The sequence below is a fragment of the Neofelis nebulosa genome, chromosome 4, assembly GCF_028018385.1.
Source record: "Neofelis nebulosa isolate mNeoNeb1 chromosome 4, mNeoNeb1.pri, whole genome shotgun sequence".
Lineage (NCBI taxonomy): Eukaryota > Metazoa > Chordata > Mammalia > Carnivora > Felidae > Neofelis > Neofelis nebulosa.
Window position 1 is genome coordinate 45,180,897 of NC_080785.1, and position 17,211 is coordinate 45,198,107.

Genomic DNA, 17,211 nt, shown 5'->3' on the forward strand with positions numbered 1-17,211 from the left:
AACTATCTGGTCAAGTAATTGTGCCAATAGACTTAAGATACTGATAATGATTTCCAGGAAAACATTTTACAAATATACTTCTTAACAGAAAAATTCTCAGTATGATGTAATTGTAACAACAAAAGTCACCTTAAGCTCCCAAACCGGAGATAGGAAGCCTTTTGAATTTGGACTGGTAGTCACTCTCTCACAGGATGGAACAATAATGGAGGGCATACACAGAAGGAAATCAATGGAGGAGGGATTTGAGAAAGACAGAAAGCACTACATTCATGTATGTTTAAAGTAACCCTTTAATGAAACAATATGCTTCGGTTTTATATCACAGGAAATAAAGGGAAAGAATCAAAAGGCAAAGGGAAAGAATTGGGGGAGTAAGTGAAGGGAGAGAAAAACTGATCAAGGCACATGAATGTAGAAACACAAAAGAAAAAGAGTTGAAGGCAGAAGGACACGTACAAACAAGGTATGACTCTCAAAAAAAAGAAAAAATAGGAGAACAGAGATTAGCACTAGGATATACGCATAGCACAAAAACAACCACAGAAAACAAACATACAAAAGAAAAGAAAAAAGAGAAAGAGAGAAAAAGAGAGAGACATAACACAGAAACACATTTTAAAGAAGTAATATCCTTGTCTTGTAACCTTTCTTGAATGAAGCTGTTAAAGATGACCAGAAGTGTAGCGTTTTTGTAAGTATAGCCATATGCGGAGCCATGACATCTTCTACTGGTCCCCACAGGCTGGGTGACATTAATCTAATGGTTATTCTCGTCCAAAGGTTAAAAGTTGTCCACTTCCATGCATGACAATTAATATTTTATCTTCTGCTGCATCTCCTAAAAAAGAACGCTAGAAATAATAAATAATACATCCTCTTCAATTTTTTGACATTTCACTTATAGAAAAACCATGAACTGTATTCCCCCTTTATACTGACAGAGAGGCATTCCAAAACTGGCACATATTTTGGTTTACATAAATCAGTCTTGCAACTGTAATTTTAACTGGAAATTGGCAAAATCTCTTATTTCTTGCATATTGTAATGAGTGAATTTTTTTACAACCTGAATTTTTTTAAATTTTTTTTTAATTTTTTGTTTTTTGAGAGAGACAGAGGGCAAGTAGGGGAAGGGCAGAGAGGGAGACACAGAACCTGAAGCAGGCTCCAGGCTCCCAGCTGACAGCACAGAGCCCAACACGGGGCTCCAACTCACAAATCATGAGATTATGACCTGAGCTGAAGTCGGCCTCTCAACCAACTGAGGCACTCAGGCACCCCTATAACCTGAATTTCTAAAAGGTGCCACCATGGGGTAATGAAAAGAGGATGTTAATGTACTGCATTCCTATAAAATATTTGAAAATTTTCATACAATCCTAAAAACTTACTTTCTTCCATTTTTAGCATAATAAATAAATCATATAAAAATTCTGTAGTTTACTTTATATATAAAACAATCATATTTGAGTCTTACCGGGCGTGGAGTAAGAAAGTTTTCAGTTCCTTTCCGTTTCTTTCCTTTGCAGAAATAACGTGGAGAAACCATCTATATAACCCTCTAGTTATAAATCAAATCCAAGATATTGTTGGACAATGAGATGCTTTATTAAATTTGATACAGTTACTATATAAGAATTCTGTGAAAAGAATGGGGTATCAAATTACTTTGGATCTAGGCCTCTGCATTATAAAGTCTGTCCCCAAAAGATGTCCTCTCACTATATCCGATGGCTGCAAGCATACAGATGACCAAAAAGCAGCAATATTTTTCCCACCTAGGTTTCAACTGACTTGCCCTGGGTATTACAAATCCTCCTAGCACAATAAGAAAAAAATCCCAATCCCCAGTCTACATATCATCTCCAAGCAGGTGAGATGGATGAAGCACCGGGCCAGCCCTACATTTGTGCTTGGCCTGAGGTCCACACAGGATCAGCCTTGGGAAAGCCATCTTCCCCTCAACCAGACAACTCTACTTGAACTATTCCGAGACTCCTTGGAGGGGTGAAACTTCTGGAAAAAAGAAAGAGGGCAAGAGAGAGAGAAAAGGTTTGAATATTGAAAGGAGTATACAAATGATCAAATTCAGCTGCACCAGTGCTGAGGCGAAGGATGAAGTTGGAAAACAAGCAGCTTTGCAAAATGCTCTCTGGTATGACAAGAACTGACCAGAGTGCCATTGTCCCTGACATATCATTGGTGAAGACCACCCATTTTCTTACCAGGCAAGGGTGTCTCTACAATGAGGTGCTTGTGGTTGGTAAACAGTTCAGTGGAGTCTTGCTCTATTGATCTTTCTTCTAAGTCTGATTCTGGGATGGTAGTACAGCCACCTACTTGGAAAAATACAGACAGTATTTTAAGCAATATGCAGGAAAATCTGCCTCTCCACACGGCAACCACAGCTTGCCGCAGCTTAAGAACGTGCCAATCATAAAGATAACAAATGATGTGACAATAATCTTCAGGAGCAGACCAAACAGAATAATCTTAAATGTCTCTCTTTTTGGTGAAAATACAAGGAATGAGTTATTGCCCCCAAAGACATATTATGCCAATATCACTTAGCAACAGCAACAATGGTGTTGCCTTTAAATTTATTTTTTTTTAAGTCAGAAAGGACAAAACCTATTGCATATGTGATATCATAATATAATGGCACCCCAGCAGGAATTCTCTTTAATACCACAGCATCAGAAATATAAAAAACAAAGCACATTGACCACGAGGGAATAAAACCTTTCTTGAGCAAAGAGGAAGGGTGCTGGTATTCTGAGACGGTGATTGTGGTGGTATTTCTCTGGAATTTGAGTCTATCCCTGCATCCCAGCACTTCACAGCACAGACACAAACACTTCATAATTCAGCAGCAAAGCCATAAGCTGCACTGTGGAAGCTTTCAATTCCAAGGCAATTCCACAGTGACTTGAGGATGAGCCAGCACCACTGCACTTCTGAAATATTGGGTATAAGTCGTTTGATTTTATTCACCAAAATCTTGTAGGGGAAACTCATGTGAGAATTTCTTGACTATATCTGCAACTTGATTTGACTAATTTGCCATCATTTCCTGGAAAGGTACTGACATGCTGTATACTATACATATTTTTTTCCAAAGCCATTCTTCTTGTTAATGAAGTGTGAATTTTTTTTTCCTTTTCTGAGGCTTCTCACGCAGAGTCCAAAGCCTCTGTACTCAAATTTGGCTTTATGTAGGAGGGGGTTTATAAGGAAAAAGAGGGTATCTCAGCACTGATTTGAAAACCACATCCTTCAAATGAAGAGGAAGTGGCATGAAGTTCTCCAAGTCTGAAGGAGAACACACCTTACCATTCATCTCTCTGCATCAACTCTGAAAAAGAAACCGATGCCCAGGGAAACTTGAAAGAAAAGCATCTCCACATTCATAAAATAAGAATCAGAGGTAACCTCAGAGGTTCCCCAGCAGGAAATGTTAGAATTCTTCATCAGTGCAATGGAACTTGCCCGGCTATATCTGAAAATGGCATGGGCCCCATCCAGAAGGAGGACCAGACTTATTTTTAATCTCTTTCCAAAGTCTGTAGATCATGGTAACAATAACTACCATTATTAAGTACTTTCTAAGTGCTAGAAACTCTGTCCATATTATCTCATTTAGTTCCTAGAAACTATGAAATAGATACTATTATTCTCATCTTACACATCAGAAAACTGAGATCTCACGAGATGCAGTAACTTGCCAAGGTCATACAGCTCCTAAGGAGTAAGACCGAACTCACACCCAAGTTGACGACTCCTAAAGCCCATGTTATCTAACCACTTACTTTATGACTCTCAGTTGCAGCATTAGCCAAAGAGATACTGTGGCTGCAGGTCTCAGGTGTCAGTGAGGCTTTATCCCACATGGCAATCCACTGAGTGTGGCTGCCAGGAGTGCTGTTTAGAGTATTGTGAGGCCAGGGCAGGCCCCAAGCTGCTGGGACCTTGAAGAAGACCAAGAAATACCATCCTTCTTCGCCTCTTGGCCCCTCATCCAATTGAGGGGGAAAAAAGGGTATGTAGGGTGAGGGAGAAATACTTCTCTAAGACTAATGATAGGGAAGAACAGAAAGAAGGATGTGCTCCCTGCAGAACAGAACCTGATCTTAAGAAAAAAGGACCAAGAATGATTTGGTTTCTCATTGTAAAGTCAAAAATCAGGTTAAGGCATCTCTGGGGCAGTGGGAGGGAGGAAGTAGGGTGAGGCCAGGAATGTTCTACTCATGTAGCTATCCTCACACACAAGGAAACTTCAGGCATGGGGAAGAAGTATACCCAGCTAACAGATGGGAAGAGCACAGTGATCGGTTAGTGGTATCTGCCATGTTTGTGGAGAGAGGTAGGGCTCCACTGATTAATTAGTGTCCACCTTTTATTCTAGCTGACTCAATATTGAGGCAAGACAGACGATAAAGACCTCCCAAATCCCACTGCAGGGCTGACTAGTCACTTGCCCTGGGAATCCCATCCCCCCTTTTTGGAGATGCCACCATGCAGCCATACTGACCAACCATATGCCCAGAGTTTCTGCCCTCCCAGCTTGGAAGAAACAATAAGGTATGGGATCTGGAATTTTGACCAATGGGAAACGGGAGAAGGGAAAAAGAGGGAAGAAAATTCCCCTCCTGCTTCTCCTGGGTAGACTCTAAACTATTATTTCACTTTTGTCAACCCCTAGAAAAGTGCCTCCCTGTGCAGGGTAGATGTACCTGCTGGGTCTCTTCCCTTTGTTTTACATCACATATTTCCTTGATCCCCTTGCCTTTTTCCTCATCCCTGAGTTTGCCAAATAAACCATCATTTTAATCCTTGCCTCGGGCTATGATTTATTGTAAAAATCATCGATACTGGAAGTAGTTCTAAAAAGCTGGCCTTCAACATAGAATTTTGAGGTTAGAATGCCCATCTATGTGAAAGAAATAGGGGCTCTGTGACTGGAGATAAACAGGATAGGAATAACCCTGTTACGTAATTATGTAAGTTTTCATCCATGGCTAACTAGAATGAAGTGCATGTAGAGGTCAAGAATGACAGATCAAATAGCTGTGGAGTGGAAATATTTATAATTATAAGCATGCCAGAATAGGGTGGCTGCTTCTGATGACTAGATATCCCAGAAAAATAGAAAATGGCAAAGTTTGAGGGAGCTCATAGGCAATGAAAGGCACATCCGGAAAGTCAGAAGCCTACTTTGGCCTTGCTAATTTAAGTGAGATCATTGGACCCACAGCACTGGATATCACCAAGGAGCCTTTTAGAAATGCAGAATCTTAGGCCTCACCTCGCAGTTACCGAATTTGAATCTGCTAAGAAGGACAGATGAATATATCTGATGAGATTTTCATTAGGAAAAAAAAATATTTGTTTGTTAAAAACTTAAGAGTAAGCAGTAAAATAACAGAAATAAAGTATAAAACTTCCAGACTAACAGAGACCCTCTGAAGCCTATCTGTGGAAGTGGAGCCTGGTTTCCACAGACACTAGATGAAGTGCCCTTGGCTTAGAGCCTGTCCCATCAAAGGATAAGGGAAAGAAAAATCACAGCTGGATGAAATCATCCAAACACACATGGTGTGTGCAACACATAAGAGCCAACAGGCAAAAGCAAGTGAGAGCCGGGGATCTCCTGATCGGGAAATCATAGTCCTATGGACCTAGTGTGTGCTGGGCAATTGGCTATGAATTTTCAATGCATTAGCTCACACAATCCTCAGACAACCCTATCAAGAAGGGTTTATTGGCCCCATTTTATAATTATAAATGTATTGATATTAATTTGTGTTTTTTCCTCAGCTTTCCCTCCCCTGTTCCTCTTTCCACAAAGTTTCCGCAGGCCATTTTGTGCTTCCCTGCTTCAGAAATTTGTACTGGGGCCAAATCAAAAGTCCACTGAAGATATTTTCTTTTCTAGCCTTGGTCTTCCATGACCTGAGCTCACTGAAGATATGAAAGTGCCTCTGGGGAAAGATTTTCTCTAGTAATTCAGAAGATTAAAGAGACCCAGGCTGGACGACCCCAAGGGAGCAAGGTATCAAGGGATGGAGTCATCGACACAAGGAGGGCTGGGCATCAGGAGCCCCAAACTCAGCAAGAACTCCCTTATGCACCAGGCCTCTGCTGTGGGGTTAGGCAATGAGGCTGTTGACAGTACTGTGGCCTCGTTTTCTGAGTCCCATATGGAGATAGGAGCCAAGGAAGGTGGGGTGGGCAATAATAACTGAGACTAAATTTCCCACCTTCCTGCTAGGAAAGAAAATAAAATAAAACTTTTGACATTTTTTGCATCCCTCACTTAGCTTTGCAAGACTAAGTGTCAGGCCTGCAAGAAAGTCTCAATTAATTAAATGTAAACCTAGAGATTACATCATTTGCCAAAGGTCACACAGCAAGTCTACATGAGCTGTAGTCTAGCTCTTTCCATTGCAGCCATGCTTCTCAAAAGGACCAGTTTTTAAAATCTCCAACCTAAACAAACTACTAAAGTACTTTTCTAAAATGTGATAACAATAAAAGGAATTACTAGAAAAACGAAATGCATAAAAAAGCAACCCTCGTCCATTAGTAGTAGATTCAATCTTTGAAAAGTACTCTGTCAGTTGCTACAAGTTTCTAAACACTTACTCTAGATTTTAGGTAACAAAACATCTGCAGGCAGATGCCAGTCTTCTGGCCACAAGTTACGATCTACCTTAATTAATATGATATACAGAATTAGAGAAATAATAATTCAGCAAACTCCTAATTATCTAAAGTTCAGATAGCCAGAAAACTCATTTTGGCAACAGGGGCTTATCACAACTTATGTATCTCTGTTTTCCTCAAATATCTGGCTGGCAGTTCTCTCAATGCACAGTGTCCAGGGCAGTCCCTTTCTCCCTGCCAGTGGAGGGTGTCCAGGTTCCCCAATTCCTGCTGCTGTCACAACTATGGGAATCTACTTCTATTTCTGTACTCTTGTATAAGAGGAGCTTCATTAAGAGAATCTGGGATCAGGAGTTGGAGTTCTGGGTGCATATTCATAAGAGAGCAATGTTGTAAGTGGTAGGTTACTCCTGCAGGTAAAATTTTTTTTTTTTTTTAATTTTTTTTTCAACGTTTTTTATTTATTTTTGGGACAGAGAGAGACAGAGCATGAACGGGGGAGGGGCAGAGAGAGAGGGAGACACAGAATCGGAAACAGGCTCCAGGCTCCGAGCCATCAGCCCAGAGCCTGACGCGGGGCTCGAACTCACGGACCGCGAGATCGTGACCTGGCTGAAGTCGGACGCTTAACCGACTACGCCACCCAGGCGCCCCTGCAGGTAAAATTTTAAAACATGAAGCATGTATGATGAATTATGAACCATCAGCATAGAAGCATTTGAAACAAGATGGTTTATAAATTGGAGATTACATGTTTAGGAGGATGTTTTTGAGGACTTTTACCATGCTGCCTATTCCTCTGAACTGTTAGCGAATCATGTGCAAGCTCATTTGTGTTAACCACACCTATATGTAAAAATTTAGTTTTTTGCAAGTTAATAACACATTAACACATATAGCAATCCCCATGTATCCAGAAAATTATTTATGTAGAAAACCTTACCTAAAATTCCAAATAGGAGTTCACCCTATATTTATAAAGATAATTCAATTCTAGGTTGTTTTTTTTTTTTTTTAGGCAGTCCAAACTATCCTCAAACATGTTCCTGAATTTAAAAGCAAATTATCAGATGGTTGAACTTCTTCCTTATCAGGTGGAATACATTTTCTCAACAAGGGAATTTTCCAACACGAAGGAATTTCTACCCGCTGTCAGAAAAGTAAACAAACAAATAAAAATAATGATAAAAAAAAAGACCCTTGGCCCCTATCTGTAGGTTGCTACTGTGGCATTAACTATAAAACTTATAGAGTTCAAAGGTCAAGATAGGGGGCCAGGAAGAAAGAAATGGGACTATCATCTAGAATACCACATAGAGATCAAAATCAGAATGTAAGGTAAGCATTGGTAGGCTGACAAAGGTGTAACCAGCTAGCTGTCACGAAAGAAAAGCAATCTGTAGTGTCTGCCCATTTCCATGGTGTCAATACTCCCATCACGGCCAATTTCAAGTAAGCAAGGTGACATCACAAGTAAGGCGCTTAGCAGAGCGGCACAGGAGCTCACAATTAGATAGCACTTTCACCATACAGACTCTGTAGACACCAACCTCAAGAGCACAGATAATAGTAAACTGCAGTAAAATATTAGTGAAGAGTTTTGAGGTATATTACCTTTGTTCTTAATACAATGTATTTGATTATACATTTACATAATTTAGTTTTTAATAATGCCTGAATTTATCAACGAGCTCACAGAATTCCTAAAAATTCAACAATTGGCTGTCACGAGCTAGTGAGAGCCAGCTCTAGCACTGAAAGTCGGCATGGTATACGAGATTTAATGTTATGTTTTGAGCCCTCAATTCAAACTGTGGCACAGCATTTATGAGCCAACCAACCCTCTGGAGCAAGTTATTTCACTTAAATGAGCCTCAGTTTCCTTATGTATAAAATAGAGACTATGGCATTCCTACTTCATTAGAGAGAAATTGATGAGGGCGTATAAGTGCCTGGCACACTGAAAAACACAACTAAGTTTTGACTATTTATTTTCAGATCAAAGTTAGGAACTCTAACAGAAGAGTAAATAGGCCAAGATAAAAGTCCCTAAAGGTGGGAGTCTGAAAGGGCAGGTTCACACAGGCTGATGCACGAATGGGTAAAGACACAGCTCTGCAGCAAAAAAGAAAGTACGCAGAAACCTTAAACACATGGCCACCTCTGAAGTTGACTACTCTATTTTACTCATGCCCTATCTTACATATTTCCTTCTATTTGATTAGCTGAGTTTGAATATTTGATTTTACCCCCAGGTGAATCCTGGTGGCCCAGCTTACCTGCCTCACTATCCACCTTATAACCCAAATAGCCTAAACCAGGGGTTGGCCAGATAGCAAATATTTTTGAAGGTCTGCAGGCCATCTGATCTTTGGTACAACTACTCAATTTTGCCACTGAAGTGTAAATGCAGCCAAAGACAATATGTAAACATGAATGAGGCCTGGTTGTGTTCCAATAAAACTTGATTTACTAAAATAGGCAGGAGGCCATATTTGGCCTATGGACCATAAATAGTTTGCCAACCCCTGGCCTAATCCAAGGCTCACAGAAAGCCACTCTTCATACAGTATCCAGAGGCATTTAACACTGGTAGATCACCTTATAGTATTACTATAATAACTGGAAGGAGGAGGAGGAGGATGAAGAGGAAGAGGATGAAAAGGAGGAGAAAGAGAAGTAGTAATTTAAAAGCATATTTTTTCCAGGGCGCCTGAGTGGCGCAGTGGGTTGAGTGCCTGACTTGGGCTCAGGTCATGATCTCAACAGTTAATGAGATCTCATGGTTCATGAGTTTGAGCTGTTGTCACTGCAGGGCCCACTTCGGATCCTCTGTCCCTCCCTCTCTGCCCCTCCCCTGATCTCTCTCTCTTTTTTAAAAAAAAAATAAGTAAACACTTTTAAAAAAAGCATATTATTTTCCGTACTGCTACAGTGTTCTTTTGGTTTGAGCAGTGATAAATTATTTTTTGAATAGACTACTTTTCAGAATTATTTTAGATGTTCAGAAAAATTTAGCAGATAGTACGGCAAATTTTCATATATCTTCTGCACAGTTACCCCTATTGTGATAACTTGCATTAGTATTGTACAGTTGTTATGATCAGTGAACCAATTATTGTTGACCATAGTCCACAGTCTATTCAAATTTCCTTAGTTTTTACCTAGTATCTTATTTCTGTTTCAAGGTCCCATCTAGGACACCAAATGACATTAGTAGTCATGTCTCCTTTGGCTCTTCTTGGTTGTGACAGTTTCTCAGATTTCCCCTTGTTTTTGATGGCCTTGACAGTTTTGAGAAGGATTGGTCAAATACATCACAGAATGCCCTTCTATTGGCATTTGTCTGATATTTTTCTCATGATTAGACTGGGGAAAATTTTTTATAGGTTTCTTTTTATAAATTTTTAAGGTTTCCAATATTTTAGAATTGTCTCCAGGTGTTTACCTTTCCTTCTATCAAAAGTGAAAGTTGAGTAGGCAGTGAATGGAGAGGCCACTGAAGAGGAAAGAGGCCAACCGTGAGGCTTAACCTAGACTGTGAAGTTCACAGTAGTGGACCAGGCTGGATCTGGCTGCAGCACCCAGGGCAGAATATCAGTTGCTCCATGTGTAAAAACAGAGTCTTAACGAGAACTATCGGGAGGATTACATGAGACCACGTACACCTACTACAGTGCTCAGCACACAGTCCACTTTATCACCTCTGCCCTCTATGAATTTTTTTTTTGGCATAGATGTACATTCTGCACCACTTTTGTGGAATCAAAGAACTTGAGCTTTCAGTTAACCGCCTTCATTTAATAGATATCAAAACAGAGGCTCAGAGATTGTAGTTCATGCCCCGAATGTCCCAGAGCGAGTTCTGATTCCCCTGCTTCCTACACCACTAGAGCTTTCTCAAGAACACCTCCTTTTCCAGAAAGATCTCAATGGATTTGTTTGTGTGTTGGCAGTCCTAACTAGTACTTCCTTTCAATGATACAGAAAATCCAGCAGGTTGGCAAGCTGTTCTTTGGGTATATTTTAGGACTTTGCTGATTTATTTTCTTGCTACAGTGACCTTTGCAGTCAATTAGGTGTATGGGTGAGAATGTTCCATTCCTTCAGGGAGGAAAAAAATCTTTTCTTCTTTTTTCTTCATATATGAAAGAGAAATCAAACAAGGTGACACTGAGAATCACAAACGACCCCAGATGCTGCTCTGACTTGCCAGCCAAAGAATTGTCTGTTTATGTGGCCTGAACTGCTACTTAGAATTAAAAACAGCAGAAACCTCAAATATACACAAGTGATATTTTTCATTTAATCAAGATTTAGTTGGTGGATAGAGTGTTTTTTGAGGCTAACATTCAGATTTCATTTCAAAGGTTTATAATTCATGTGAAGTGTGGGGAATGGGTGCTTTGAAAAGAATATTTCACTACTTTAAATATGAGGTGTTTCCCAAAGAGACTATGAGTAGTTTAAAATTTCTCTACAAATATAGCCATTGGGAAATGTTTTATTCCTTATCCCCCCCTCATCTCTTTATCTATTTACGTGTGTGTGTGTGTGTGTGTGTGAGCGTGTGTGTGTGTGAACACATACAAGCACACAGGCATATAGACATGTATAGGAGTTTTCCTGATAATTCTCCTTTAGTGCGTTCATTCCTAACTGTTTTTATTTTTATTTTTATTTGTCTGTTTATTTTTAAGTAGGTTTCACACCCAGCACAGATCCGATTGTGGGGCATGAACTCACCACCCTGAGATCAAGAACTGAGGTGAGATCAAGAGTCAGACGCTAAACCAACTGAGCTACCCAGGCACCCCCTAACTGTTTTTAAATATATTTTTTTCTAACCTAAGGACAATGTAAGCTTAGAAAGCCAAGTATCCTACTGTGTGTTTGTATAGTGATTTTAGCTGAGTATTTAGAAACTTTTAGGCAAAGTTTGCCAGTGGAAGGAAGGCAGCAGGTAGAAGAAACGGAGACAGAGGATGAAAAGGAAAGGGGACGGGAAAGGATGAATCACCAACATAGTCTATGATTCTGTGTACACATTCCTATGTAAGATATTTGGGGTATCTTATTGAAGATGTAGATGATCAACTATTTGAGCATAAAAAATACATTGCAGTTAAGAAAATGTAATGAAAAACAAGAGGTGTATAGCTAGGAAGAGTCATGGATAAAACACAGATTACGGACTTACATAAGGGCTATGGTGGAGATAAAAAGCAAAAAGCTCTAATGGAAAAGTGGGGCTACACTTCCCCTGATCAATCCTCCACTGACCTCTCCTCTTCCAAATTGAACTTCAGATCAAAGTGTCTGGTCTGCCCCATACTTGGACTTAACCTTTCCTTAAGAGTACATCAAAATTGGTAAGGTGATGCTGGTTGGAAATTGTGTGTGTGTGTGTGTATGTGTGTAACTCTGTTCTGTGCTTAAGAGCCATTCTGGGTTTAGAAAGGTGCTCACTGAACAAATGTGTTCCAGAAAAACAAAGCATATTCATATGTGTATATACACATATATTCATATGTGTATATGTATTTCATATGTGTATATGTATATACACATATGTATATATATACACACACATATATATACATATATATATGATTATTAACAGGCACACACCTCATCAAAATACATCTTGGAAAGAAAGAATGTACTGTACTGCTGAGCACGATAAATCAGGTTGATATCATATGATGATGCTGCTACAAATAAAGGAGGAACTGGAGGACATAAGTCCATATCTTTCTCATCTCCACCCTCCCATTCTGCACTTCTCTGCCCTTTACTTTGTTGTAATGTGGAAGCACCCAACCCTTAACCTGGTCCAATTTTATAGTTTAAAAATTGAGCAAAGCAGAAGAAGAAAATGCCCTTCTATTTAGTCCTAGGTGTCCAGTTCCAACATACAGTATTTGTTTTCCTATGATCTGTTTCACCCATTCTACAATATTTTTTCTCCCAGTATTTGCAGATGCCATGCTGACCATGTCGGCAGTAGCTCATCCACCAGCAACAGAAATAATGGCTACCCAAGAGAGGCAGGTGAAGGTCATTGTAATGTGTGTCTGACATGGCGACCTATGGAATGTTTGGGAATCCAATTCTGCTGTTTAATAATAAGCTTTGATCCCCCCACACACAGTGAGAACTTGAAATGTGTTCAAGACTATGCATGTACCTATGTTTGAAAATATTTCCATTTCACACCTCAGAGCAGAGACCAAGAGTGTGAATAAAAGAGAGTCTAATATATTTTAAGAGGTCTAGCATGTGTCTCAACAAGTTTTAAAATCCCCATAAAGGCTAAATACTAAGTCCCTTGGGGCATAAGGGCTCCAGTCAGAGAGTCTGGACTTAAGAGAGCAGGGTGCTCCTGGCATTAAGATGTTTCCACAACTTGAATAATGATAGGTGCCCAAGTATTCTTTTAGCTGGACCACCATTTATAATTTAGGTCCACTTGGTACAGAGAATTAAGAAACACAGGACCATAGCCGTTTTCATCCATTGATAATTATGTAAACAGAATGTACCAAGCAGAAAAAGTCTTATTTACAAAAAACCAAGCACAGTCCATAAATCCTACAGATTGGAATGAATCCAGGTTAAGAATTTCTCCAGATGTCAGTCTGTAAACAGGGTTTCATAAAGTGAATTCCCCAATTAATTGTTGGCAAGAGTGATCTTTACACTACACACATGCATTATGACCCCCTACCATATGTAGGTGAATTGTTGTCTGGCCCTATAGATCATTAATCAGTTGTGACACAACTCAGGAGAAAGAATCTGGGGTCAGCACAACTTCTGATATGGAAAGAAGATACCATAAAATTACTGCTCAGGAACTCAGAGCTGAAGGAAATGAGAACTCTTCCTATTTATTTGCATTACATCTGTTTTTCTAACACATTTAGTTCTTAACCTGGAGCACTTGGAAAGACACACACCCAGTAAGAACATAAACATGAACCTTAAAAAAAAATGAAAAAAACCTACCCACTATTTTGTTAAAGTATCCAATCATAATGTTTTCCCACATGTTAACAAGGCTATTAAATCCTCCAAACAGGAATACAAAAGTATTACCCAGCCATTGTGAGAAGGTGGGGAAGAAGAGAAAGTTAATATTTGTTTTTCCTTGCCAGTTGATCAATGTCTGGAGCACTCTGCAATGAAATACAAGATCTATTGTCTTTCAACTAGATCTTTTCTATACTGATAAGTACAGTATTTTCTTGTTCAAAAAGGTGATTGTGGTTTTTAATTTCCATTTTGTTTCTAAACCCTAAGGAAATCCAATGTACAACTGGAAAGAGACATGATTTTAAGACATTTCCATTTCAAATACTTTCCTCTCCTAACTCCCACTTCAGAGACTAACTCTCTCTCAAAAGTACACACGCACAAATAAAACATTATAGCCACAGTTGAGAAAGAAAGGAAGCCAATAGTTCTGCAATAATAATTTCTTTTAAAAAATGAAATGAAATAGTAAGAGCATAACTTTACTCTGCCTGGACACCACATAATAAGAGAGCCAGTGTTCTTCACAGCTTCCCTCTTGCATCAAGTGGCTGTTAATTCCCCCAATGACCCTGGCAACATTTCTTCAACTTAAGTTTCTTTCCACAACCCAATTAAAAGCCATAATCCTGACCAAATTGTGTTGTTTTTAATAATTACAGAGTCTAGGTGGTGATTATGAAATGAAGAGTTCAGTTGGGTCACTCCAGCTACAAACAGAGAAAAGAGAAAAGAGCCCAATGGCTCTGGAGAGTGCCTGTTTCATCATATTCTTCACATACAATGAGGAACCTGAATAAACCCTCAGGACTCATTCCAAAGCAACTTTATTGTCTAGTGATATATTTCTGTAATTGTCCATTAAATAATGTCATTTCTTGCAGTAAAGGGAAATGTACACAGGATGGTAAGTTAGCCCACTGATTGCAGAGAGGGGCATCCTGAAAAGGGGAGTGGCAAGGCAAATATCAGTGTATCTTGAACAAAGTTACATAAGTCTGGGCCTTAGTTTCCTTTTCCCAGAAAAGCAGAAAATATAGCATTTACCTTATGAGAGAAAAAGATTAAGCTAGTTAATGTCCGTAATAGAGTTATCACAAAGCCTGGCAAACGGTAAGCTCCCAATAAATAAATGTTAGCTATTATTTTCATGATTAACCCCAAACATACATTAGTCATTACAGTTACAGCCCATTACACATGAAACTGCAAGCCATGAGGACAGCACAAATTTTTATTTGACAATCTAAAAAACGCTCAAGTGAAAACTGAAGATAGGGTAAGCAGACCAATGGTGGAATGCTTCCAGCTGGACCCAGTGGCCAATACCAAAACTGTCAACATGGCATTAAAATAGTTCACTTGAAAACAGTGCATGCATTACTTTTAAGATGAAATAAATTAATATAACACTGTATGTTAACTACACTGGAATTGAAATAAAATATAATGAATAAGTAAAATTTTAAAACAATTTTAAAAAGATAACATCACTGATTAAGTTACTGTCATAGATAACTACTCTTCTGAGATCACAAGGAATTTTTTTAAAAAGGCTCACATGATGACATGATCATCATCATCATCACCGTCATTATCATCAGGGGTGCATAATCACATTCATTGTTTTCTATTTACCAGCAGTGCCATTATTACTGAGAAACGCAAACCCACAAGATAATATGACATAAATGGATGAAACATTAAGATAAAAGGGTAAAAGAGTGGTAGGTTTGCTTTCTCATGGGAAATTGAAATGGCCAGCAGATGAACCTTAAAAGAGGAAGTCTGCTGACCTAGTGTTACTAAACATAGGAGGCAGCCAAGGAGCGAAGGAATAAAGCAACGTATTTAAATGTATGCCTTGAAGGAAGCAAACAGCAATTATTTTTATATGACTTTAATTCTCCTAGTGAATACTTTATAGGTGTTGGCAAGTCTTTCTGGAAAAGGAAGGGATTATTAATGAAGGATTCAGTGGCAACTGTTCACCAGTGCTCTACGAAATAGTGCTTAACAAAGAGTCATTTAGTTCATCCCTCATCTCTAAAGATATAGAAATTTTAAGATCCTTAAAAAAACAGCAAAGTATTACATTCATACATGCAGTCCTTTCTATTTCAGTTTCTAGATGATTTTCTAGCCTGCAAGGTAAAAACAAATAAGCTTCCCATGGGAAAATAAACACATAGGGAGAAGGAGGTAATTATTTTTCTCTTATGCAAAGAGTAGGTACCGAATATATACACTATAATGTAGACAGAGATTCAAAAAGAAATTCATGAAACTTGAGGGAACACATAGGAAACAGTGCTTTAAAAAGTTATCTTTGAAGAATGTTCTACCACATGATTCCAGGATTGCAGCTGGTGACAGCCCATGAATGTACAGGCTAGTCACTGTGGGGAAATGCCCAGTTGGGTCATGTATTCTATCGTGTTTCCCAAACAACTTCACCCATCCACTCTAGCATATCCTCATATCATATGAAATGAAGTCTCTCTGGCTAACGTCTTGCTCTTAAAATTCTCAAGTTACTTCAAGAGCATAACATCTTATGCCAGACTGTCTGAGTTCTAATTCCAGACGCACCATTATTAGTTGTTGTTGTTTTTTAATTAGTTACTTAATTTTCCTGGTTAGGAGGAAGTGATGGAAACCAAAATTCATTCGATTTTTTACATAATATTATTTACCTTTGCCACGGGGCAGCTAGAAAGTAATTACAGCAGAATGTAGTATAGAAACTCTTATGCCTACTCTCCAGCACACCACATTGCTCTGTGAACCAGAAGTGGATTCTCAAAAAGTTCCTTACGTTAGTTGATACTTATCTTTAAGAAGTGAACCTTAATGGATGAGATAATACATGGAGAATCTGTGAGACCTACTAAGTAGATGCAACAACAAAATGTCCAGCCCAGAAAAGAAGTGAGATCACAGTAGTAATTTGCATGGGAGCTAAAGTTAAAAAGAAGCACTGGGGCACTTGTAATTCTAGTTCTTGATAATAGTCATTTGTGGATGAAAGAACTGCAAAGGAAGGTACAAAGACTTCTGTCTGCTTGAGAAACGTCTCAAACCAAATGAAAAAGGATCCATCTTATTTCTACTGGGGGATCAAGTTATAGCCTGGAACAGTTTATTTTTCTCAGGCTACTTCAAATCTAAATGTGCTTTTAAAAGCAAGCCCAATGAAAGATTAGATAAATAATTGGACAATGTTTTTTACACTCCGGTAACATAAACATTTCAAATTCCTCCCTAACTCTTCACTAGCATAAATCTCTAATTCCAGAGAAGGTGAAATACCCTTAAAGTTTAAACATTACTGTGAATTATTCACATTTACCTCCATTTCCATTTTACACTTTTTTTGGCAATAAAAAGCCAGGTTTCGTCCAAGCTATGGTACTATGAGTCTCTTCCAATTGTAAAACAACTTGGACTAACCCCAGCTCTCCTGCCTTTGAAGATGGAACACAGCAGCCCTGCCCAACACTC

General features: G+C 38.9%; 1 protein-coding gene across 8 annotated transcripts in view; it reads right to left on the reverse strand.

Moving 5' to 3' along the window:
• Nucleotides 1-1,589: 1,589 nt before the first annotated feature.
• Nucleotides 1,590-17,211, reverse strand: part of BBS9 (Bardet-Biedl syndrome 9) — a 458,930-nt gene continuing 443,308 nt past the window's right edge. For 6 of the 8 annotated variants that reach the window (XM_058724629.1, XM_058724625.1, XM_058724627.1 and 3 more), the window contains 2 exons: nt 2,229-2,342; nt 1,590-2,019 (listed from right to left, as the gene is read on the reverse strand). In XM_058724629.1, the coding sequence (XP_058580612.1) occupies nt 1,988-2,019; nt 2,229-2,342 (146 nt within the window). In that variant the 3' untranslated portion in view covers nt 1,590-1,987. The remainder of the gene's footprint in view (nt 2,020-2,228; nt 2,343-17,211) is intronic. The other 2 variants (XM_058724626.1, XM_058724628.1) reach the window with 1 other exon arrangement.